At 36.1% G+C, this 26861-nt stretch overlaps 1 protein-coding gene across 3 annotated transcripts in view; it reads left to right on the top strand.

The window, feature by feature from the left end:
• UBE2Q2 (ubiquitin conjugating enzyme E2 Q2) overlaps positions 1–26861 on the top strand; it is a 68277-nt gene that overhangs the window by 11254 nt on the left and 30162 nt on the right. The window contains exons 2-8 of one of the 3 annotated variants that reach the window (XM_082387038.1): positions 35–136; positions 4474–4578; positions 11944–12000; positions 14886–15026; positions 17915–17999; positions 19349–19409; positions 20161–20251. In XM_082387038.1, coding sequence (XP_082243164.1) covers positions 35–136; positions 4474–4578; positions 11944–12000; positions 14886–15026; positions 17915–17999; positions 19349–19409; positions 20161–20251 — 642 coding nt within the window. The remainder of the gene's footprint in view (positions 1–34; positions 137–4473; positions 4579–11943; positions 12001–14885; positions 15027–17914; positions 18000–19348; positions 19410–20160; positions 20252–26861) is intronic. The other 2 variants (XM_082387039.1, XM_082387040.1) reach the window with 2 other exon arrangements.

The following is a 26861-nucleotide window of genomic DNA, read 5'->3' as shown; positions in this document are numbered from 1 at the left end:
GTAAATGTGTTTAACGTAGGTGTCTCTGTAACAGGAATCTTATCCATCTTCTTCACCAATATGGTTTGTGGACTCAGATGACCCAAATCTGACATCAGTTCTGGAACGTCTAGAAGACACTAAGAACAACAATTCGGTGAGAAAATAAGCCACACTACTTTTTTTTTTCTCATGAACATATAGAATTTAAGTGTTAAGAAGTAATGTGATATAGAAGCCTGATTAATGATTATTTGATAACCTGGGTTTTAGCTTCTCTAAGATTTTTTTTTTTGTCCTTCATATTCTACTGTTTAATACCTGGTTTTTCATTTTTATTCCACATAGGTATAGTCTTAATTTAGATCAGGAATTAGGTGGTCTCTTTTCCATGAATCCTAATCATTAAACTAAGCAGGCCTTTTTGGTTGGGACCACTAGCCAAGGTAGGAAGTAGAAAAAGGGAAAAGGACCAAGGTAGATGTGAGTGGGAAATAATGACAGAATGACACCAATTGCTGCTTATGTCAAGAGTCTATAACTCTGAGGTAAAAGTCAAAGGTATATAAATAAAAAGTTATTTTCTAATATATAAAACAATCTAACTTTCCATTTTAGAAACCTGGTTTCTTTGATTATAAAACTATAAGTGACCATTGTGAGAGAAATAATAAAGTTAAAAACAACAAAAAAATGAAAATAGAAATCTTATTTTCTCTACCTGATACAACCATTAGTTGACATGATGGCTATTTTTTATCAGTATTTTTTTCCCTTGCTAGTAAAATACACATACTCTTATACATATGTTTAAATAGTTGAGGCTGTATTTTGTATAATTTAAATGCTTCTTTAAAGTTAACATTATCATTACATTTTTCCACGATGTCACAAAGTCCTTATAGAAAAATACCAATTATTATTTGCAGGTGACATGATTGTTTACCTTAAAAAAAAAAATCCAAAGGAGTCAGCTGAAAAAGCAATTTTTAAGATGACTGGTTAAAAGTTCTATTATATAAAAATCAAGTTTTCCCAAATATCGCTATAATCAGAAAATATGGTGGACAAGTATTTTATTGACAACTCTAATTAAATTAAAAAAATTAAATACCTAGGAATAAGGTTAGGTGTGCAGGTTTTGTATCAAGAAAACTACAAAAATTTGCTGAGTAAAATGAAAGACTTGACTGCTGTGTTCCTAGTTGGGCAGACTCCATATTATAAATATGTCAGTTATCTGTATAGCTTCATGTTAGTTTATAAATTGAATGCAATGCCAGTAAAAATCCCAACAGATTTATTTTTGGGACTTGACAAGTGACTCTAAAGTTTTTGAAGAGTAAGTAATCAAAAACAATAATGGAGTTGAAAAAAAATAAGGAGAGACTTGTCTGACCAGATATTGAATAAAATAAAATATTGAGTACTGGCACTGCGCTGGACAAGTAAAGGCAGTTAGAAGTTTAGAAACAGAGTCATGCAATTGAGAATTTAGAATGAGTTAAATTGAACCAAAATACTCAATAAGGAAAGGATAGATTATTCTATTAATAGTAAATGGGAGAACTAACCATTTGGGGAATTTAGAGACTTACCTCAGATTTTTGTCACCATAAGTTAGAGGTGGTTTAAGCACATCTATTCTTAAAATTAAGAACAGAAGAACATTGGTTTATAGAGTATTATAAGAGTAATAAGAGAGCCATGAAAGTTAGAGGAAAAAATTAAAAGCTAGACAGACACATGTTCACATCTCCAGCAGGGGAGGGGCAACAGGACAGGTAAAGAGGGATAGACTTAGCTCCCTTACTGCTTAGGAGGTTGCCTCTAAAGATCTAAAGGTGTAAGTTTTGTAATAGTAGAAATGAGTGGGGTTATTTTTTGATGTCTAAAGTATCCATCAAAAAAATGCTCATAAAGTAAATTGACATAGGATATAAAATTGGATCCAATTTTATAAATAAATATTTACATAAAAGAAAAAAACCAAAACTCACACTTCACTCTTTCTTATACTCTCTGCCAGTTATTTTATAACCTAGTTTCTTGAATAAGAATAAGCTATATTTCCTCACCTTTAATTCATTTAATTCATTATAATCTGGATTCTGCCATCTTTGTTGTACTAAAATTTTTACTTCTAGTTGCCAAATCCAGGACTTCTTTTTTAGTCCTAAAGTTTCTGCAGCATTTTGATACTGTTGATTCTTTCCTTACTGAAACATTCCTCCATTCAACAAACACATATTCCTTATTGTCCACCAATAAAGAGCTGGTTAAATAAAAATTACTGTATAGTTTTATGATAGAATATCATGTTGAAGTTAAGAAGAATGCAGTCAGTCTTTCCACAAGAGCACATACAATGTTCCAAGATATACTAAAGTGAAAAAGCAGGGCATAGCATATTGTCTATAATCTGGCTCCTTTAGTATATGGTGTAAAAAAATAAATATATATACCTATGCTGGATTATACATACCTTTTTTTTTCACCTGGGGGGATACAGGAAACTATTAGTAGTAGAACGCAGAAAAGTATTTTTTTAAAAATTGGCCTCTATGCCAGGCTTTGTGGTAAGTGGTGGGTATAAAAGACAAGTCATATCCCTGTCCTCTGGGAACTGATAATCTGATGAGGATTTCCATCAGATCACTGTCTCCTGTTTTTATCTCTTATTATTGCCTTGCCTTGGTCTCCTCTGAGCTCTTATTCCTTGGTCTGCCTCTTTCTTCTCATTCTGTGCTTTCTCTGAGTAATCTCTTCTACCCCCAGTACTTAAATCATGGCCTATATTCCAGTGATTCCTAAATCTGTATCTCTAGATAAAATTTCTCTCCTGAGTTTGAAACCCATTATCTATCACAAGATCCAGGAAATCTTACTCAGATGTGCCGTGGCTGTTCAAAATGATTACATCTAAATTTAAACTCATCTACCTCTTAGTACTCCACCTCCCGCATCATGTTTCCCCTCAAAAATTCTCTCTGTGATTGTGAATGGGGCAAAATGAAATAATGAAACTTGTTACCCATGTCTGAAGCTGGGAACTATCTTAGAGTTCTTTTTTATACCAGTGTTTCCTGACTCCCACCCCCTCAACCCCAAACTATCTAGTAAATTTCTAAGACCTGACCATCTCCCTTCTATAAATATTGCTTAAATACTTCCTTAAATACTACCTTCGATCCCTCAAACACTTTTTTGGGGGGAGCGTGAAGTTGAAATTCCTGGAAGGTGTGCTGCTCTGTTTCTTACTGCTTGGTGCATCTCCACCACGCTGCCGTCTTTCCCACAGTGCTACCGTAGCTCTTCCTGTACCAGGGGTTGGAGTGTTGGGTCTGTGTCCAGCGCACCCTGCCTCGTCTTTGTTATGTACTGAGCACAAAACAGAGCTTATCTGACAGATAACAAATCCACGGTGGGGCTTTGCTGCTTTTTAAGCTTGAGGATATTTTTTGATACTAATTTACTGCTCAACTTTCCTCATTTTTACTTGCTCCATTGTCCACTTTGGAAAGGCTTATTCTTTGCTTTGTTTAACCCATTCTAATTCTGTGTCTGTTTTCCTTAGTCCTTCACAAACCTGCTCCTTTCTCTTAATCTCTTTTCTTGGTTAGAGACATCCAGGAAACTGTTCCTGACCAAGTGAAGTTAGTTGCTTTACTTGCTGCCAATCATGGCTACTGATAGTGACCATTCTTCTTAAATCGTAATTCTAAACTTATACATTGAAGACAATTTTTTAAACAATGAAAAACATGTTTGTGCACGTAATTTACCTTGCTTACTTGAAGTAAATACGCTTTAAAAAAATTTGGATTTAAAAATGGAAACGAGTTATTCTTTGCAGTTTTCCTAGTAAGGTCTTTTTTTGTTTGTTTGTTTGTTTAGACAAACACTTAAGAGCCTACTAAATGTCAAGTGTTTTCACAGAAGAGTTCATTTAATCTTTACCCTTATGAGAAGGTTTTAATTTCCTTGTTTTATAGATGGGGAGACTCAAAACTCAGGGCATTAGATATTGTATCCAAGGTCACCTGGATTCCAAGGCTCTGTCTGCTAGACCACATTTGCCTCTACTTTCAAATGAATGACTGTGAAATATATAATTTTATAACCCATGTGCAGCATCACTGCCTCTGTTTTTTGTAGCCTCATTAATGTATTAATGTACTCTTGTAAGTTACTAAGAAAAGAAGTTAACAACTGAAAATTAGACAATGTCTGGTGCCCCCCTTCCTCTGCCATTTTGTTGATGTCATTCTGCTAGGTATCAGTTGTCGGGATTGCACTAAAGCCATAGTAACTTTCTTACACTAGCAGCCCCTAAAATATTTTTTAAAGACTGTTATTTTATCTGTAGGCTGTTATTGAGCAGTAATAAACTTTTCTCATTTCCTACTGGATTAGTTACAGTAGTTATAGTGTTATTCATGTCTTCTAAGGGCTCTTTAACATATTGCTTATTTACTGAAATGTGTTTTGTAGCTTCGTCAGCAGTTGAAGTGGTTGATATGTGAACTCTGCAGATTATATAACCTTCCTAAGCACCTGGATGTTGAGATGCTAGATCAACCACTACCCACGGGTCAGGTAAAGTAAAAATTCTCTAGTGTTCAAGAGCTAAAATAAATTGTCTCAAGCACAAGTAAAACTAGGATGATTTCTCATTATTATACAACTTATTTAGAACTTAGTTTTTGTTTCCCTGTTGAATTGTTTTGTTTGTTTTAGATACTAAAAATAACCTTTTCATTCTTGGGAGCTGCTCCTATTTACTATGACAGGCAAACAGTTGCCCCCTCCCTGCCACCACCTTTTTGTTGTTAATGTTCCTGGTTTCCATAACTGTTTCTTGCTTCTGCAGTTGTTTGCTTTTGTTTATTCACTTACCTTCACCTGGAATGCCATCTCTCTATACCCATTTGTGCTTCTTAAGTCCTAACTCAAATGTTATCTCCTCCAAGCAGCAGAAGTAGCCACTAGCTCACCACCACTTCTAACCTCTCTGGATTTCTGGATTTACCTATTTAGGCATAATTTATTGATTTGTACTATAATAAAGATTTAGCTCTTATACCACCCACTTACCCACCCACCTCCCCTTCCTAAAACATCATTATATTTAGTCATATGAATAATCACCACTTATCATTAGAACTTTGTCATGTAGAGTTTTCTATTATACTTCCTCTGTACAGTTTTTTGTTTTTTTTAATTTTTTTTTATTTTTTATTTTATTTATTTATTTATGGCTGTGTTGGGTCTTCGTTTCTGTGCGAGGGCTTTCTCCAATTGCGGCAAGTGGGGGCCACTCTTCATCGCGCTGCGCGGGCCTCTCACTATCGCGGCCTCTCCCGCCGCGGAGCACAGGCTCCAGACGCACAGGCTCAGCAGCTGTGGCTCACGGGCCCAGTTGCTCCGCGGCATGTGGGATCCTCCCAGACCAGGGCTCGAACCCGTGCCCCCTGCATTGGCAGGCAGACTCCCAACCACTGCGCCACCAGGGAAGCCCCCCAGTTTTTTGTTTTGCAATGTCTTCCTTATAATAATAATTCTTAGTTTAAAAAAGTTATGTTCTGCCTCTTTTCTATGAGATCTCCCTCTCTTCTGGAGCCTTTGGTTCTTCTGCACCAGACTTGGCACGTTGTTTTCTGGGCTGGCTGTTAAGCTGTCATCTTGAAATTTTTCTTGTCTCCTCTGCTGGAGTAGTAGATCCACTGTTTCCAGATTTCATGTCTTCTTTCTTGGCTTACCTTTTCTCATTTTGCCTGAGTGAAATGATTTTACGCAAATAAAATCTTAAAAAAATGTCAAGGGGTAATACATTTTCTGAGTTCTAACTTCTTAAAAAAAAAAGAAATATATATATATATGTGTGTGTGTGTGTGTGTGTATATATATATATATATATATATATATATATATATATATATATATATATATATAGCCAGACCACCATGGGTTTGAATCTTGGTTTAATTACCTAATTAGCTTGGGCTAATTACCTAGCAATATGTACATCAGTTTCTCATTTGCAAAATGGGGAAATGGTAGTAATACCTATATTTGGGGGGAGCTACAAAGATTAAATGAGTTGGTACATGTAAATCATTTAGAGCAGTTCCTGATGCGTAGTAAATGCCCAATAAATGGTAACTGCTGTTGTATTCTGCCTTCACTTGACTGATAGTTTGGTTGAATATATAATTCTAGGTTGAGAATAATTTTCCCTGAGAATAAATGGTAACTGCTGTTGTCTTCTAGTCAATGGTGTTGTTGAAGCCTGATGCCATTCTGAGTCTTAGTCATCTCTGTGTGACTTTGGGAAGCTTTTAGGACTTTGTCCTTTCCCTGCTGTTCTGAAATATCACAGTGGTGTACTGAGTTGTGGTTTGTTTGTTTGTTTTTCCATTTTTGTTGGGCACTCAGTATGGATGGACCTTCTCAAATTTGGATTCTTGAATCTTTCTTCTTGGGTAAATGTTCTTGTATTTTTTTCTGTGGTAACTTTCTCCCTTCCATTCTTTATTTGTTCATTTTGGAATGCCTACTAATAGGATTTTAGACCTCCTCACTTGAGTCTTTCTATCTCTTATTATCACTATATTCTGTCTCTTTGTCTTAATTTCAAATTCTGGAACATTTTTCTTATCTTTCAACTTCTGGAAATTTTATTTGAACAGTCATAACTTTAAGTTTTATTTTGGTTATTTATTGCTGCTTAACCAGTTACCCTAGAACTTAATGGCTTAAAACAACAATTCTGTCTCGCACGACTGTGTGAGTTGGTTAGGCTTAGCTGGACAGTTTTTCTGCTGACTTCACTGTGCAGTCAGATAGTGGCTGGGACTGGTAGTTATTTGGACATGTGACCGCACTGAAATGTCCAGTATGGCTTCTTCATTCACATGTCTCGTGCCTTGCTGTTTCCTCACATGGCCCTTCTGTCCACATGACATCGCTTCATTCCAGGGTCTCTTCACATGGCTTCTCTTTCTTTAGGAAGGTAGTCAGAATTTTTATTTTTGGCTTCTAAGAGCACAAAAGTGGAAGCTGCCAGGCTTTCTTAAGGTTTAGATCTGGAACTGGCCCAGTGTCATTTCCACCATGTTTATTGGTTAAAGCAAGTCACAGGGCCAGCCCATATGGTGGGAGGGGTCCATATAAGGGATGAATGCTGGGAGGTGTCGTTCACTATGGGTCCTCTCCAAAGATGAACCATAAGTTCTTGTTCTCTGATTATTCCTTATTCATAGCATTCTATTTTTATTTTTATCAATGTAATATATTCACGAGTGTCTTTAAGGAGTTACTTTGATACTCTCCCTCAAGCATCTCTATTTTTCTTTAATAAGTCTTTAATAATTTTATTTTAGTTTATCTTGGTCTTTTTTTTCTTTTTGAAGACTTTCCTCATATATCTATTTATTCTCTATTGCTTATTCATGTTTTTTCCTTCTTTTTCTTCATTCATATTTGAGAGAGGTATACTGAAAGGCTGATTGGGAGTTCTTTGTTGCCAAGACTTGTCAACTGATCGCTTTTAGGAGGAATTTAAGCTGACTTCAACCCCCTATCCCCCACCCCCTATTTCCTGTTATAATCATAAATGATGGCTGGAACTATTTGGTTTCTCTGGACATGAAACCTTATAATCTCTTGCTTGAGGTAGATATGTATGCCTGAGTTTTGCTTAAGGAGAACAGTGTGTTTTGGTGGCTGGACAGTTTGTTCTGTATACAGGCTTTCAGTTAATCTACGTTTTCAATCCTATCCATCACTCCTGCTGTCGAATGTACCTGGTGTCTGAGTCTAGAGCCTCTCCAGGGTGCTGTGGGACAAATTAGCCTCCTGATTATCTCCTATCCTATGGCTTTACTTGTTTGCTCCATTAATTACCATTCTCCCATTCTCTGTCATCTTCTAGCATGAGTGAATTCTTTTTTCTGCTGGTAGCCCCCTTTTATTTTTTGTTACCATTGTGTGTTTGTACAGTGTTTATTCTTCGTCGTATGTCTTCGTTGTAATTCTAGTGGAGCCTCAGGAAAGAGATGGGAGAAGAATATATTTTATGTTTAATCTGCTTCTTTAGAATGTCTGCAACTTAGGTTTTTAACTTAATATATCGTGGACACAGTACATATAGATCTACCTTGTTTTTCACGACTGCATATAATTCCATTCACAAGATATAACTTGTGAATTACATGAAGAAATTTCCTAATTTTGAGTCATCCTTGCATTCCCATAATAAACGTTCAGCACCTACATAGGTTGGTAGTTGGGGGTGGAACACAATAGATATGATACTTTATTTTTGGATTTTTATACTTTAAGTGAGATTGTAGTATAGTCTGTTTCCTTTTAAGCTCTTCTTGTTTCATTTTGGTATCAGGGTATAAGCAGTCTCATGACTTGGGAGGCTTTGTGTTTTTTTCCTAAGATCTAGAACAGTTTTAATTTTCAACTGGGGGCAGTTTTGCCTCCCATGGGACATTTGGAAAGATCTGGCTATATTTTGGATTGTCACAGCTGGCCGGGTTGGAGAAGTGTGCTATTGGCTTTTTGTGGGTAGACAGGATGTTACTAAACATCCTGCAACGTCAGGACAGTTCCCCATAACAAAGAATTATTTGGCCCAAAATATCAATAGTTCCAAGGTTGAGAAAGCCTGATTTAAACAAAGATCTGAACCTGATCCATTTTTCTCTTCTGTGTATTAGTCTATTTAGATTTTCCATTTCTTCTGTCAGTTTTAGTAATTTTAGGTTCTAAAAAATTGGTAACTTTATCTATACATTTGAAGCTGTTGGAAAGATGTGCAGAGTATTCACTTTTTGCATCATCTTCATCTGTGGTTATAATCCTGAAGTTTTCTTCATTACTTGTCGGAGGCTTGTCTGTTTTATTATAATGGTCTATTGAAAGAACTGGCCCTTAGTTTTATTTGTTAAATCGAATGTTTTTCTTTTTCACTCCAGTCTTAATAATTTCTCCTTTTTCTTTTTTAGTTTACTGGATCAATATGATTTAAACTGCTTTTTTATCAAACATGTAAGGGTGTTCGTTTTCTTCCGAGTGCTGTTTGACTTTATTGCACAGGTTTTAAAATTTAGTATACTTATTTTCTAAATAGTTTGTATTTCCTAAGTAGTTTGATTCCATCTCTTGTTTGTATTACTCTTATATTTTGCAAGAAAAAGTTCAAAATAATAGTATTGAAAGCATATAGACATAGGTTTAGTATAAAAGTTATGGTGAATACCTGACAACTATACCACCTAGCCACCACCCAGGTAAAGAAATAGAAATTGCTAGCACTACAGAATCTTCTGCAGGCTCCTTCCAGATTATCATTCACTTGTATGCTAATCCTCTCCTTACTTTTCTCTAGTTTTATCACTCATATATGCAACCCTGAACAATATGGTTTAGTGTTGCCTGTTTTTTGAGCTTCATATTAAGAGTTATACTATGTATTCTTTCATGTTTGTCTTTTCTCACCATTGTGAGTATATTCATTTATATTGTGTGTAGCTGTAGTTCTTTTTCATTGCTGTATTTATTCCATTGTTTGAGTGTACCATAACATACTTATCCATTTGACTGTTTACTGACATTTGGGTTGATTCCAGTTTGCCATTAGGAACAGTGCTACCATGATCATTCTTGTCTGTAGTACATGGTACACCCGTGCAAGTATGTCTCTGGGCATGTATTTAAGAGTGGATTACTGGGGCATGAGGGTCCATTTCTTCTTAAATTCAAGAATTATTTAGAAAAAATTTTTTTTTAAAGATTCTCAGACGGCTTTGGGGTTTTTCGTTTTTCACTGTGGTCAGAGAATATGGCCTGTAACCTTTCAGCTGCATTAGCAGCAATTGCTTAGACTTAACCGTTGATGTTGCTGTTGTCTTTGCTTATTGCTGTTTCTTGCATTCCATGGTTGCCCCTTTCTGAAATACATCCCTGAATAATGTCTTTTTTTCTAGAAAGGATTTGTGGGGATGTGTATGAAGAGTGTTCCTTGAATACTGTGTCTGTTTTTATTATTCATTTAACAAGTATTTATTTGACTCTGTGTAAAGTACTCTGTGTAAGTACTGAGGATCCAGTGCTGAACAAACACAGGTATGGCTTCCATCCTGATGGAGCTAGATATCGAATTCTAAGTTCATGATTGAGTCTCTTCCAAGTTCTTTACACTTTTTTCTTCTGGTATTTGTTGTTACAGATGAAAAGTCTGATGCCTGTCTGATTCTTAGTTCTTTATATTTTTTCTTTCTGGAAGTCGGCATGGTTTTTTTCTTTAACTGTGAAGTATGGGGTTTTACTTTTCAACATTCCTTCGGGGCATTCAGAGCCACTTGCTATTATGAAGTCCTTCTTTAGGTTGGCAACATTTGTCTCTTTCTTTCCCTCATCTTCTGAATGAATGCTGGATGAATATTTGACCTCTGTATTCCTATCTCCATTTCCCTAACTCTTCTCTTATTTTAATCACCTTCTCCCCATCCCGCACCTCCTTTTTCTTCACATTTTAGGGGAATGTCACAGTTTGGTTGTCTTCTTTAGTCATAAATATTTTGTTCAGTTAGGTCCATTGTTCTCTCTGACCCCTCTGAGTTTTTTTTTTCTTTGAGGGGAGATCTTTTTGATTTCCCAGAACTTTCTTGTTCTTTACATAGTAATCTTGTTAGGTTTTGTGGATGCAGTATCTTCTCAATTACTGCTAAAGATTCCAATTATTAGATTTTTAAATTCTCTTTTATTGCCTTCATTAATAATGCTTCAGGTCACTTTTTCTGCTTGTTCAACTTGGTGCCTTTCTTTCAGATTGCTGGTTTTCTTCAAATATCTGGTGATGCTTGGTTATCTACTCATTTATAGATGAGGTATACCATCGATCAGTGTCAGTTGTTATGAGTGTCCTCAGCAATTGTCAGTCTTCTCTGCTATGGCCTCCCCTCTCTGGTTTTGCACACCTGTGCTCTGCCTGTGGTGCGTGAATGGGGAGGTGCTGGCAGGTAGACTTTTCCAACTCCTGAGTAAAAGGGAGAGATAAATCTGTTAAGAAATTTCTGCTGCATTGAGTTACATTAAAAAATTGTCTTTTCTCTCTGGTTCTGACACACTAAGAGGCCAGCAAGGTTGGCGTCCTATATGAGTATGATCCTTACCAGCTGTAGTTGGAACAAATACAGCAAGAATTTCTAGGGGAAAAAATCCTACTAAGTTTTTATATATTGTGTCCTGGAGAACTGTGCTCTGGTCCAGGAAGCTTGTCTTTATGAACTCTGACAAAACTAAGTATGAAGGCCCTTCTTAAAACCTCATCAGATTCGTTGTGAATGAGTGTTAAATTGTGTCTCATATAGAAGTATTGTGGTAAATGACATGTAAAAAAAAAAGAAAAAAGAAAAATAGCTCCTTAGTGAAACGGTTATCCCTTTATAACTTTTAGTTTTGTGCAGTGTCTATGGCTGTGCAACACATTTGACCTTTTAAAATGTAAGCCAGTAGCATTTATGGAAAGATTCAGGCTTTTCAAAACTAAAAAGGTAGATATTTTAAGAAACCCATCGTCTGGGGTATTTTAAGCAAAAGAAGCCATTAGCCTTATACACATAGCTATATGTGTAAAATGTTTTCTGACTTTAAATTAGAATATGTTTAAAATTTTTTTCTGTTTTGCTTTATATTTGACTAATTGCCTTTCTTAATTTCTAAGGCATCTATTAAGTTGAATTTTTCAAAATTGTTTCTTCTTAAAAAGCTGATAAATATTATTTGTCAAATCAAAGCTGAATTTAAAAGTAAATGTTTCAACTTTAATAAGCTCTTAGTGGAACTGCAGTGACAGATGATTGATAGTTTGTCCCTAAAATCTTCTGATGTACTCAGTGTGTGCTTACTTGTTCTGTGTAGTCCTGGCAAACTCTTTTTTCTTTGCAGAATGGGATAGCAGAAGAAGTGACTTCAGAAGAGGAGGAAGAGGAAGAGATGGCTGAAGTAGGTATTCTATATAAGAATAACATTTCATAACTATCTTCACTTTTGAACATTTTATTTTCTAATCTCCTATATAAACCATTGTTAATGTGGAATAATGAGAAGCACATTGAATTTGGAATTTAAAACAATTTCTAAAATCTGACTTTACCTCTAATTCATGGTATGCTTTTTAGCAAATTGCTTATTTGATGTCCTTGGATTTGATTTCATGGAAAATAAGAGCTCTTAACATTTAGCACTAAAATTACATTTACATTTAATAGTAATCAGTACTTAACCTGATTTGGTTTAACAGTAGGAACTACGAAGTTTCAGAAGTTTTGTGTTTGAATAAAAGGAGAATTTGACATTTCAGCGACTATTCACTAGAAGTAATGAAAACTATCTCATGTTGAAAAATCATCTAAGAATATCAAAGAGGAAATTCCAAAGACACTGAGCTTAAATCAGTTTAGTTGCCAGCCATTGATAAAATTTAGAGGTTTTCAGGCTCTGAATCTTTGTGTTTAAATTCAAACTTCATAATGAAAATCTGTGTCTCTACATTGACCTGATAAAAAGGATTTGAGTTCCACAGTCTTGGTTTTAAAACATTTTTCTGTTTGGATCTTAGAATTAATTTAGGTTATTACCTTAAATCTAAAATACACTTCTTAGAATGCCTTAGAACTAAAGTAGTTGTTGGTTTGTTTTGTGAGTCTGGAAGTAAAATAGTTCTTAACATTGTCCAGTTAGAATGATTTTTTGGGGGATAGATTTTTTTTTTTTAATGTTTTCATGCAGTTTAACTTAGGAATAAACTGCAAGAAAACATTAAACTGGGACTTCCCTGGTGGCGCAGTGGTTAGGAATCTGCCCTCCAATGCAGGGGGACATGGGTTTGAGCCCTGGTCTGGGAAGATCCCACATGCTGCAGAGCAACTAAGCCCGTGTGCCACACATACTGAACCTGCGCTCTAGAGCCCGTGAGCCACAACTATTGAGCCCACGTGCCACAACTACTGAAGTCCACACACCTAGAGCCCATGCTCCGCAACAAGAGAAACCACCACAATGAGAAGCCTGTGCACCTCAACGTAGAGTAGCCCCACTCGCCGCAACTAGAGAAAGCCCGTGCGCAGCAACAAAGACCCAACGCAGCCAAAAATAAATAAAAAATAAAATAAGATAAAAAAAAAAAAAAAGAAAAAAAAAAAACCTTTACCGTGGGTCCGATGTACAATAAAGTAGACATTGTACTCAATGAGTTTATGTACCTTTCTTTTTTCCCCTCACAAGATAATATAAAGAAAGGACAGCAACATTTAGAGAAATCTAGAAAGGTAGGATGGACTTGGGAGATATCAAATTAGGATAGGTGAAAAGATATTCTAGGCAACTAAAATAATGTGGTAAAAAGGCCCAGAACAACCCTGGGCATGGTGTGTTTGGGTGCATTGGAGGCTGTCCTTTTGGGAGAAGGAGATTGCTGTATTGGAGTCTTGGAAAGCAAGTTTGGCTAGAAAAGGCAGATGGCTAAGTCTTGAATTAGAGACAAACATGTTTATATTTGGTGTGATTGTTGATAAGGCCTTAAGCAGAGAATAGTGTACAGTGAATATTGTTTTGTAAAGACGATAATGATGAATTCTGTTCTGTGTTGATTAATACTCAAGTGGAGAAATTTTGTGCAGTAGAACATGACTGAGGTTGAAGTTGGAGGAGGAGGAGGAGGAGGAGGAGGAGGAGATACAGGCCAAGGGTATTTGTGAGAACTCTGAAGAAAACAAGTGTAGGACAGAAAATTGTAGCTGAAAGGTGCAAACCAGGGGAAGGGAGCTCCATGAAGCATGAAGTCATAGACAAGGTATGAATAGGAAAGGAATGTAATAGGAGTTGAAGAGATGGCAGTCCAAGAAAAAGACCATTGAGTCTGGACAAAAGTGGTCTAAATTAACCTGGTCTAGAAATCACAGTGAATTAGTCTGCTTGATAAAGTGGAGATAAAGTATAAACTACTTCTTTAGAGATTTTGATGATTGAGGTAAAGTTAGAAGTAAGATAATAGAAAAAGGTTAGGATTTATTATACAAATCTATGCAGAATTTTTAAATATGTAAGAGCTGATGTTAAGGGAAAGGAGGGAGAAGAATGATGTAGTGATTAAAGATGTTGGCTTAGCGATATTCAAATTCTTTTTCTAACTTTTTTCCTAGTTATAAAAATCAATAGGTGCTCACTACAGAAAACTTGGAAAAAGAAAAGCACTAAATGTCTCTATTGATAATTATTAGTATTTCAGTATGTGTCCTTCTATTCTCTTTTTTTCTGTGCTTATTTTGGCATAATTAAGATTCTATATATTCATTTTTATATTCTGTTTTTTTCACTTCATTATTGATACAGAAGAAACCATTATGCTCTGTTGGCATTTTAATGGTCTTCTGGTATTCCATTGAATTAAGTTAACTGTTCTGGTATTTTGCACATGAAGATTTTGTTTTTGTGGTTATAAAGTTGAAATAGGCATCTTTATGCCTAAATCTGTGTTCACATTTTAGACTAGGTTCTAAACTGAATCTAATAGATTTCTAGAAGTCGAGTTACGGTTCTTGGTACCTCATGCTAAACTGTTTCAAAAGTTCCCCTTAATAGGAGATTTAAAGCGATTTAAGATGGCTCTTTGGTAATAGTTATGGCTTTGTAAAACTATTAAATATGCTTTACTCAGATTCTAGCTTTAAAATATAGTATATAAAAGGAGAGAACCTTTTGAATGGAATGTGAAGGCTTTTTCCCCTACTCATAGGATACATGTATTCTCTCCTCTTTGTTCTCTGAGTCAGGAATAATTTAGCTTTTGGCATAAGCTTGAATAAGCTATTTTTTTTTATTTTTTGTAGGATATAGAAGACTTAGATCATTATGAGATGAAGGAAGAAGAGCCTATTAGTGGGAAAAAGTCAGAGGATGAAGGAATTGAAAAAGAAAATTTGGCAATATTAGAGAAAATTAGGAAGACTCAAAGGCAAGACCATCTAAATGTAAGTATGTGTAAATATATAGAACCTGGACTTTTGTGGTTAAGTAATTACAGTTGACCCTTGAACAGTGCTGGGGTTAGGGGTGCTGACCTTGCACCGAAATCCACGTATAGCTTTACAGCCAGCCTTCCATATCCACGGTTCCACATCCGAGGATTCAACTAACTACAGATTGTGTAGTACGTATTGAAAAAATCTACATATAAGTGGATCCATGCAGTTCAAACCTGTGTTGTTCAAGAGTCAACTATATAGGAATAATATAAATACAGGGCAATTCAATAAGATACCAATCAAAGCCACCCCCCTCCATCCCTGCCTTGGTTGTAGATTCAGCCATATGTTTTGTTGCCCTAGTTCCCCCCACCCCCAACATTTCTCATCTATTGATAGCCACTTTCTACCCTGTTCATCTGAAATCATTCACTTTCCAACTTGTTTATCCTGTTTTCTCTCCTTACCCTTCTCCTGTGGGATGTGTAAATTTAAATTCAGTCTCTCGTACAAAGTATAATTCAAATTCTTTCTTCTTCATGAAGTTGCCATCTGGTTTGTCCTGCCCTGACTGAACCAAAAGTAATTTTTTCTTTCGACTTAACATCTTTTATGTGAAGCAGCATGGTGACAAACACAGCTGTGTGGCTTCAGTTTCCTCAATTCTATAATGTGGACATAATGTACCATTTAGATGATTCCTGTAAATAATAAATGAGAACAATGTATATAAAATGCCCAGAGTAGGGAAATATCAAATGAAAGTCTAGCTATCCATCTCAACACTTACTATTTACTTACTGCCTTTGTGTTAGAGCTATTTATCAAACCCATGAAATCTGAGAACCAGTTCTTTTGTCCTGAGCATAGGTTCTCTAACACAGGGAATGAATTGTTATGCAAGGAGATGACAAGTGTTGTAAACAGGTAGATTACTGTCACTTCTTCAGTCCTATTTACTGTATTGATGTAATTGGCAGATCTTTCTTTAGAAAGCAAAGAAATTTAGCCAAGTCCTTATCTTGACTATTTTAAAAAAAAAAAAGCTTGTAGTGTCTAAGTTAAAGATATTTACTATACTTTCTGTATCTTGTGATTGCTTCCAGTTTGTGTGTTATAGTCAAAACAACTACAAATTATTGAACACTATCACATGACAAACTAAGCGAAGTCCTTTAACCTTTATATGCCTTCCCATTTGATTTTCATAACCACTGTATGAAATATTCTTCCTATTCTATAGATGTGAAACTGGGGTTTTAACCTATCAAGTAATGTAGCCAAAGTCACACAGCTAGGAAGTAATATCTTTTGTAAACCTGATTTTCTACCCCACCTCAAAGTGTAGTGCAACTTTTGAAGGTGCAACATTTAAAATTTTACAAGGTCAGGTTTTTTTTAATTCAGAAGACATTCTAAATGTTTTTGTCTTATGGTAAATAGTTCCATTCATATTCAGTCTTAGGATAAGATACTGGTGCATTTTCATCTTCAGAGAAGTTGGAACACTGAAAAGAACTGAAACCAGTTGCATGTATGTGGACATGCTGTTTCTCAATTTCTTAATATGTAAACTAGATGGTTAGAATAAGATTCTTATAGTCTGATTAAGGGAACTGCTTTAGTCAATGTATCACATTGAGGGTCTTCTAGTATTTTCAAAAATGCATGGAGCCACTGCACATCTATTAGAATGCCCAAAATCTGGAACACTGAAAACACCAAATGCTGGTGAGGATGTGGAGCAACAGGAAACTTTTCTAACTGCTGATGGGAACGCAAAATGGCACAGCCACTTTAGAAGACTGTCTGACAGATTCTTACAAAACTAAACATATTCTTACCATACAATCCAGCAATTGAGCTCCTTGGTATTTGCCCAAATGAATTGAAAAGTTATGTCCACACAAAAACCTGCATGTAGATGTTTATAGCAGCTTTGTTCATAATTGCCAAAACTTGAAAGCAGTAGGAAAATGGATAAATAAACTATAGTACATCCAGGCAATGGAATATTATTCCCTGCTTAAAAAAAAAAAAAAAAAAAGTAATGAGCTGTCAAGGACAGGACATAGACATGGAGGAACCTTAAATCCATATTACTAGGTGAAAGAAGCCAATCTGAAAAGGCTGCAGACTGTGTTTTCAACTATATGACATTCTGAAAAAGGCAAAACTATGGAGACAGTAAAAAGATCCGTGGTTGCCGGGGTTTCGGGGGTGGGGGGTGGGATGAATCGACGGAGCATGGAGGACTTTTAGGGCAATGAAAATACTTTGTATGTTACTATAATGGGCAGATACTTGTCATTATCCAGATCCATAGAATGTACAGCACCAAAAGGTAAAGGTACCTTAAGGTAAATTATGGACTTCAGGTGTAATGATGTGTCCAAATAGGTTCATCAGTTGTAAGAAATGTACCTCCGAAGGATGCTGATAATGAGGGAGACTATGCACTGTGAGGGGCAGCTATATGGGGAATCTCTGTACCTTCCTCTCAATTTTGCTGTGAACCTAAAACTGCCCACCCCAAATAAAATCGTAAAAAAGAAAAAAACAAATTTTTTTTTTTAATTGATGGAATTTGAAATAGACCCTTACTAGTTGTAGGCTATTGGAGTGGCCATAGTGATCTGAACATAGGTTAGCTGTTTTTTTTTTTTTTTCAGATGACAAATAGTAAATGAATCAGACCTGCCCCAAATTTATATTCCTACTGAAACTTCATGATCATTGATTTAATTGAACTTAACTTTTTTGACTTCTTAAAATGTTGAGTGGTGATCCATTTTTATGATATCATTGTAAACGTTTATTTCAGGTTCAGATACCTTAAATCTTTAGTTATTTAAATCAGTAGATCCTGGTAAACAGCAAATTTTATGTTTCAGGGTGCAGTGTCTGGGTCTGTACAAGCTTCAGATAGACTTATGAAAGAGCTCAGGGACATATACAGATCACAGAGTTATAAAACAGGTAAGGACCTCTGGATCTCTGCTGTTGTCCTTATGCCCTTTTAAATTTTCAGATAGTAACTTCATTTCTTATATTATAACTGGACAGAAACAGAAATGTTTATTAACTTTATTTTAGGAATGTGAAACACAAATTTAATCAAGTTACCAAAAGATGTGGGGGGTAAAATAGGATGAGTTCACTTGTTTGGATTTTTAAAATGTTTTTTATGGACACATAATTTGTTGTCTTCTTGCTGATGGGGATTAACTCATAATTTTTATCTTCTGGGAAAGGTACAAGAAATATATGCTTTGGAAAGTAAATAAGATGAGTATGTTTTATTGTGTGAACAGAGAACTGTTGCCAAGTTGATTTTTATGTTTTTTTTTCCTTTTTTTGAAAACAACATAATCAACTTTTATTGTATTTAAAGGTATTACTTCTAAAAATTTATAGTTTGACTTAAGAGTTCTTTCTTACCCAATAAGGCTTAAATATTGTGGAACCTCTCTAATTGAAATAAAATTCCCTCATATTATTGCAGAGAGTCTAACAGTATTGAATAAGAGAAAGAGCCAAACTTTAGTTTGTTTGAAAAGGTAGCATTATGATCCATTCAGAATTTTTCAGAGTGATCAAGTCTAAATCACTAGAGCTTACTTAAAAACAAACAAGCAAAAAAACCCCCCTACTTCATAGAGAGCAAGATAAGTCAGATTTGTTTCTGAGGTTATTAGAAGTTTTGGTGTCCTAACAGTTCCTCTTATAAGAAATCTAAAAGTTTGTGTGTAGAAACATAATAAAGTTAAATATTTGAATACTGGTTTACCTTAATATGTTCAGTCGTCACTTGTTAACTGCATTATTTGTAGTAGCAAAAAATTAAATTAATAACCAGCTATATGGTGGAATTAAGTTATGGCTTATCCATAAAATAAATTACTACAGTTATTAAAAAGATTGACAATAAATTTTTATATACTAATGGAAAGATGTCCCAAAAAGTTGAAGAAAGATTATAAAACTATATGTAGAGGGATTCCATTTTAATAGAACTGTTTGCATATATGCATAGGAGAAAAGTCTTAAGTACATATAATTTTGCATAAGTTTTTTTTTCCTCTTACAATTAATGGTAAAGTTTTTCAACCCCAAAAATCCTCTTCATTGATGGCTTTAGTTGTCCATCTGTTAAGGGCATAAGATACTCAGCTCCAGCACCAAAATATTTATAATACAGCTTAGTTGTTCCATGGTTTAATGGCAAAATTTGTAGCTTTTGTTGGCTATTTAGTGTATACATTTACACCAGAGCAATAGTTATAAGATCAAATGAAGAGTAACTAACATGCCCTATACCTTTACAGGGATTTATTCAGTGGAACTCATAAATGACAGTTTATATGACTGGCATGTTAAACTGCAGAAGTAAGTGCTTTTTTATGCTAACCCACTCTTTTTAATGGTAGACTATCACAGTGGAGATTTTTTCCCCCTTAATTTGATACCTATTTACTGTGGCTTTTACTTACTGTTTCTGTAGAAATAGTTCTTAGGTTGTTAAAATGAGCTGTTTCTTGGGCTTAGTAAGTAAAGTGAGAAAGAAGGAGGAGAAAAAGAAGGGCCAGCTGTGGGAAAAAGTGTTTCATGGAGTCAGTGAGACAATTAGGAACTATACAAACAAAAGTGTATAAATAACTTGATGAGATTGACTGTGACAACCAGTTTATATTTGAAATAAGAAATTTGAGTAGGGCCTGAATATATAGAACAGTTGTAGACAAATTTAGATTTTGTTAGTGATTTCACTTTTTCTGGTCTTGTCCATGGTAAATTTCTCTCCTGAACCCCTTGTCTAATAATACAGTTTGAGAGAAGCAGACTATCTTGAGAAGATTATGTACATATGACCCTTTCCTTTAGAATAACTGCTAACTTTGCATGCCCTTAGGAGAGTAGATGTAGAATACTGTGATCTCCTTTTGGACATTTAATCCCAAGGAGTTGGAGGCTATAGTTAATTTGTTTTTCCGGGAACCATAGAGCAGCTTTAGACCTTCTCTGTTTGGAATTTACCCTAGGGGCTTTGTTTTAGCTCTTGGAATGGTTCATTTTTGAGTTTAGTGAGAAAAAAAATCTGACTTTTTGTTTGAACTGTTTTTCGTTTTGTAATTCTTAGGGTTGATCCTGATAGTCCTTTGCACAGTGATCTTCAGATCTTAAAAGAAAAAGAAGGCATAGAATATATTTTGCTTAACTTCTCTTTTAAGGTAAGAAAATTGTAAGGGGACTCCACATGCTTCTAATGGCAACGTATATTTGTACAATTGCTTTGGAAAACCATTTGGTATAACTTGGTAAAGTAGAAGATACTCATATCCTGTGGTCCAGGAATTCTCCTCCTAGATATATAACCTGCAAGAAATGAGTACTTAGATGCACCAGGAGACAAACACAAGAATGTTCAAAGCAGCATTGTTTGTAATAGCCTCAAATAAAAATAACCCAAGTGTCTGTTCCAATAGAATGGAGCACTGTGGTATTCATAAAACAGAATAGAGCTATGTGCAATAAGATAGACGAATCTTAAACACAGTGTTGAGCAAAAGAAACCAGATTCCCAAAACATGTTTTGTACAATTTCATTTGTACAGCTCAAAAATAGGTAAAACTGAATTATATTATTTAAGCATGCATTCTCACGGAGGCAGTATTCCCCCAAATGGTGTGAAAATTGGTCCTTGGAGTGAAAAAGTCTTAGATATTACAATAGTCTGTAGCCCTTCAAAGGGCCACAATACATAAATAGATACACAGTATGTCTGTGGTGTGAAAAATTTTGTCGGGGAGCAGGACGGGGAGGAGTTAGGAAAAAATTATTCTAAGAAGGCTTCTTAGTGGAACAAAAATGAGAAATACTTATGGATTCATACTTGGGCAATAAAACTATCAAGAGAAACAAAGATGTGATTACCATACAGTTTAGCATAGCAAGTACATCTAGGTAAGCAGGGAGGGAGTTGTGAGCTGAAAGGGACACCTGGGGGCTTCTTGTTTATTGACTATAGTCTGTTTCTTGACCAGGGTGGTAGTTGCATGGATACTATTTCATGCTAGTGTGTAATGGTGTACCTTTATATTTTATGCACTTTTCTAAATTTATGTGTTATATTTAAGTGTTTTTAAAAGATGCTAAAAAATAAAGGTTAAAGCAATGGAATCTAGATTAAATGTAGTGGTTTTAAATCTTTGTTTAAAAAAACTAGGAAGTGTTTCTAAGGGGTTATATTTTAATTATTTGGAGCTTCTTTTTGACCTGTTCTTTGAAATTGAGAAAAAATTGTGTAACAGTTGTCTTGCAGATAAACTTTTTTTTTTTTTTTCCCATTTCAGTTAGGTGGACTTCAATGCATTAGGTGCTATAGAAGGCTTGAGGATGTGGGGCATCTAAACAATCCCTGTTCTTCAAGAGCCTGTAGTCTTTCTGGGGAGAAATCTGTGATGAAAACTATAGGGCTTTGGAGATCATGATGAAGAGTCTGGGGGCTTACCTTAATGCGGTAAAAAGCCAGCAGACGTTTTTAGGCAGGGGCATGATTGATCTGTTAGGCTTTTAATTTTATTTTTAAAAAAGAATTAGTATGCCTTCAGCATCAGAGTAGAGTTTAGATAGGATAGAGTAGATTTCTGGGAGACTAGTTGGGGACTTTGATTTTAATCTGGGCAAAGAGCAATGAAGGTTGGTAGTGGTAGGAATAGGTGAGAGTAGATGGATATGAGATGTTTTGAAGGAAGAAAACAAAAGGCATGAAAGGATACTTTTATACTTGCAAAAAGGAGTAATTTTCTGAAAGCTGCTTACTTAGCTTTTGTGTGTGTATATTCTTGTTTGGGCTTATATCCTCATTTATGATTGAACTTTCTTCAAATAGCCCAAATGTCAAATGTCATTGTTTTCCCACAGCTTTGTTATTGTAGAAATTATTGTGGCTATCAACTGGGTTGTCTTCCTAGAGAGTGAATCTGGTTTATATTTACTGAAATTGCTAGTGACTGTATTTTTACTGATTCATATGGTGAAACAAACCCCTGGGAACGTATCTTTTTTTTTTTTTTAATTTTTAATTAATTAATTAATTAATTTATTTATTTATGGCTGTGTTGGGTCTTCGTTTCTGTGCGAGGGCTTCCTCTAGTTGCGGCAAGTGGGGGCCACTCTTCATCGCGGTGCGCGGGCCTCTATCGCGGCCTTTCTTGTTGCAGAGTGCAGGCTCAGTAATTGTGGCTCACGGGCCTAGCCGCTCTGCGGCATGTGGGATCTTCCCAGACCAGGGCTCGAACCCGTGTCCCCTGCATTGGCAGGCAGATTCTCAACCACTGCGCCACTAGGGAAGCCCGGAACGTATCTTTTTAAAAAATACATGAAAAATATTTTTAACCTGAAATCTAAGCAGTCATATTAAATCGTATTCCCATAGGCCCAACACCAAGCTTAAGAAGTAGAACCTTATCAGTATCTTTGAAGACTGATGTGGGCCCCTCCCCTCTCACTTCCTCTTTCAGAGATATCTTTTTAGGGAATCTGAAATCTTGACCAGGAAACTGAAGGACTTGTGACTGCAGATAGTGTTTTCATTATATTTTCCTGCTCTAGATAGAACTTCAGGGAGGGGACGATCTGGGAGGTAAATGGCTGAAATTCTGTTGGATTTGTGTTTCTGAACCATGGTTCCTGATACCAGAAAGAAGGGCCTTTGCTAGGGTTGAAGTATTTCTTAAGAGGCCTGGGAAGAATGTGATTGCCTTGAGCTAACTGACCTTACTAAGAGGACCTTAAACTCAATTACCAAGTTATTAGTATCAGGATTCATAGACTTCGGAGGATTAGCAGGTATGACTCAGAAAGAAGGATTCACAGAAGGAGCATGAACAGTATTTAGGGCCTTGGATGGCCATGGTGACAACTTGAGGGTCATGAAGAATAAGAAAATGAAACTTGAGATGTAACATGACACAAGGATGGGGAAGGGGAAAGGGGTAGGAGGGAATGGGACCTATTAGATTTGTCAGCAACTTGGTAAGGAAGTGGTGGTCTGGCTTCTCAGGCCACATCTGAACTACTGAGTTGAATTTTGAGGTAGTACTTTAAGAAGGGTTTATTTAGACAAATCTGGGTTTATTTAGAGAATAGTAGCAAGGATTAGAAAGATTCTGTACCATGTCCTAAGATAGCAGGTGAAATTATAGATTTGGAGAGGAGAACATGGGGGTTCCTGATAGCTTGTCTTCAACTATTTGAAGGGCTATGTATGTATACATATTAGTTTGATTAGTTTTTGATGAACACAAGGCATGACAATAGAATTAGTAAGTCAAACTGTAAAGAGACAATTTTCAACTCAATATAAGGAGGTGATTTATAACTATTTAGAGCCATCCGATGATGGCTCTAGTCTTTTAAAAATAGAATGTTCCTCATGGCTGAGAATAGCTTGGAAGCCCAAGGTGTTGATTTGGAAATTGGATAGCTTTATGACATCCTTGTAAACCCTGAGGTTCTTAGTTTCTGAGTTAGTATACCACAATAGCTTGCGTATCTTTTTTTTTTTTCTTTTTTTGGCCACACCCACACGGCTTGTGGGATCTTAGTTCCTTGCAGGATCTTAGTTCCCTAACCAGGGACTGAACCCGGACCCTTGGCAGTGAAAGCGTGGAGTCCTAACCACTGGACCACCAGGGAATTCCCGCTTGCATATCTATTTAAACAGAAACCTTCCTCCACCCCGCCCACCAATGCCTGTAAACAACCCCCCTTCCCCGCCCCCCCGCCCCCACCAACCCCACACCTTTTTATTTCTGTAAAATCTTGATTACTGAGTTCCAAGGTACAGAGTTTATGGAATAGAATCCCTGTGTTTTGATGTAGAATAGTTAATCTGAAGGATTACTTAAAATGAAGGGAGTTCTCACTGTCACATAATCAATTAAAAGAGGTTTTGGGGCTTCCCTGGTGGCGCAGTGGTTAAGAATCTGCCTGCCAATGCAGGGGACACGGGTTCGAGCCCTGGTCTGGGAAGATCCCACATGCCGTGGAGCAACGAAGCCTGTGCGCCATAACTACTGAGCCTGTGCTCTAGAGCCCGCGAGCCACAACTACTGAAGCCCGTGTGCCTAGAGCCCATGCTCTGCAACAAGAGAAGCCAACGCAATGAGAAGCCCGCGCACCGCAACCAAGAGTAGCCCCCGCTCACCACAACTAGGGAAAGCCTGCATGCAGCAACGAAGACCCAATGTAGCCAAAAATAAATAAAATAAATAAATTTATATATATAAAAACAAGGTTTTGTAGTCACTCATTTGGGATCACATATTTAAAGATCTGAAATACAGGAAATTAAATGAAGTGGTACTTTACCAAGCTTTGCATCTATGCCTTTCTTTATCTGTTAAATTGTAGATAAAAGGTAAGCTACTTATTTGGAAATGGATTGTAATAACTGTCATTAAGCTGGTTTCTTGTGTGGGTAGATTTCTTCTTTTTCTGCCTTGCAGTAGATAGCTGAGATTATCTGTTTTAGCCGTCAGAAGTGTGCTTTTTATCCCCCTCTCCTATTAGGATTGAATTTACATAGTTTACATGTTCCTCAGAATCTTACTTGAGGATGGGTAGTAAGGTACTGGAATTATGGTGGTTATTTTTCCAGTTAAAACTGTAGTTTTGTGTTCCTTAGAAATAACTGGATGAAACAAATGTTTGTTTAGCTCTTTTACCTGCAGATTGATTTTTTAAGAGGCGTTAGTTTCCTAATTCTCATTTTTTTGAACCCAGAAATCAGAAGTAGTTTCTCTTAGACTTCCTGACATGTCTTCATGGAGGCAGTATGCTGTTGCTCTACTCCTCTGTGGTAGGAAAGTGAGGGGTAGCCTTCTTGGCCTCCTGGCCCCTAGAGACTGACCTCTAACACTCTTGGCCACTTCAGCTACCATCTTTACTTCAGTTCATTGAGAGAAAAAGTTTTATTCTTTTGGAAACCTCAGTTTCCAGGACTGAAAATTTGAAACAGAGAATTGCGCAGCCAGAGAGTTAGCTGAGGTTCTATTCTCTCATCTTGCCTTTATATATTTTTATCAGATCTGATGATCGTTGTCAGATTAATTGGAGCAGTTATCTATTTGCATTTAATGTTGGTATTGCTATTCGGGTTTAAATCTGTCTCATTTACTTGTCCTTGCTCCATGTTTTTTTTTCCCACTTTCTTTTGGATTTTTTTTTTTTTATTACTCCAGTTTCCCACTTCTGTTAGCTTGGTGCTTATCATCCTTTACTCTAATTTACTACCTTACAATTATAATACATATCCTTAGCTTGTCAAAGTATAATATAAATTTGTTAATTTGTGTTTTTCCTTTTCCTTGTCAAGGCAAAGACCATAGAACATGTACACCCTGCCAAATACGTGCTGTTGTTGTCATGCATTTTAGTTCTATATTTATCTAAAACCTTATACATTATTGTTACATAATTCATCAGTATTCATTTGGATCTTTGTACATATTAGCTCTTTTCATGGTCTTTATTCTCCAGGTTTCCGTCTAGGATCTTCTTTCTCTTGCCTGAAGAATATCCTTTTTTGTTTCCTTCAGTGTGGGTCTGCTTATAGGAAAATATCTTTATTTGGACCTCACTTTTGGAAAGTATTTTTATTGTGTATAGATTTTTAAGATGGAGATTCCTTTCTTTCAGCACCTCAAAGATATCATTCCCTTATTATAACTTCCATTGTTTCTCTTGAAGTATTTATAGTGTGTAAATCTCATGAAGCCTTTAATCAGTTCTGGAAAATTTTCAGACATTATCAGGCATTATCTCTTCAGATATGGCGTTTGTCCCATTCTAGGACTCTACGTATATGATTAGCCTTTTCAATACATTTCCCTATGTCTTGTTTATTATCTGCATTTTCCACATTTTTCTCTCTCTTAGCTTCATTTGGGATGTTTTCTGACCTATTTTTCTAGCATACTGAATTTCTCTTCCAAGTCTCCGTGGTGGTAAACTCATCCATTAAGTTATTAACTTCAGTATCTGTATTTCTAAGCTTCAGAATTCCTATATAGTTCATTTTTATAATTTTAATTTTCTGCCAGGGTTTTCAATCTTGCCTTTTCTTGCGCATACTCAGCATAGTTATTTTAAAATCTGTGTCTGATAACTCTCTTATTTTGACCCCTTGTAGTTTTGTCTGTACTTTGCTTCTTGTTTTCTGATCAGGTCATCTTTAAGTCTTTTTTTTTTAAAACATCTTTATTGAAGTATAGTTGCTTTACAATGTTGTGTTAGTTTCTGCTGTATAACAAAGTGAATCAATTATATGTATACATATATACCCATATCCCCTCCCTCTTGTGTCTCCCTCCCACCCTCCATATCCCACCCGTCTAGGTGGTCACAAAGCACCAAGCTGATCTCCCTGTGCTATGCAGCTGCTTCCCACTAGCTAGCTGTTTTACATTTGGTAGTGTATATATGTCAGTGCTACTCTCTCACTTCGTCCCAGCTTACCCTTCCCCCTCCCCGTGTCCTCAAGTCCATTCTCTACGTCTGCGTCTTTATTCCTATCCTGCCCCTAGGCTCTTCAGAACCTTTTTGTTTGTTTGTTTTAAGATTCCGTATGTATGTGTTAGCATATGGTATTTGTTTTTCTCTTTCTGACTGACTTCACTCTGTATGACAGACTCTAGGTCCATCCACCTCACTACAAATAACTCAATTTCGTTTCTCTTTATGGCTGAGTAATATTCCATTGTATATATGTGCTGCATCTTCTTTATCCATTCATCTATCGATGGACACTTAGGTTGCTTCCAAGTCCTGGCTAT

Source organism: Balaenoptera borealis (assembly GCF_965194805.1).
Source record: "Balaenoptera borealis genome assembly, chromosome: 3".
NCBI lineage: Eukaryota > Metazoa > Chordata > Mammalia > Artiodactyla > Balaenopteridae > Balaenoptera > Balaenoptera borealis.
This window is presented reverse-complemented; position numbering and strand designations above follow the sequence as displayed.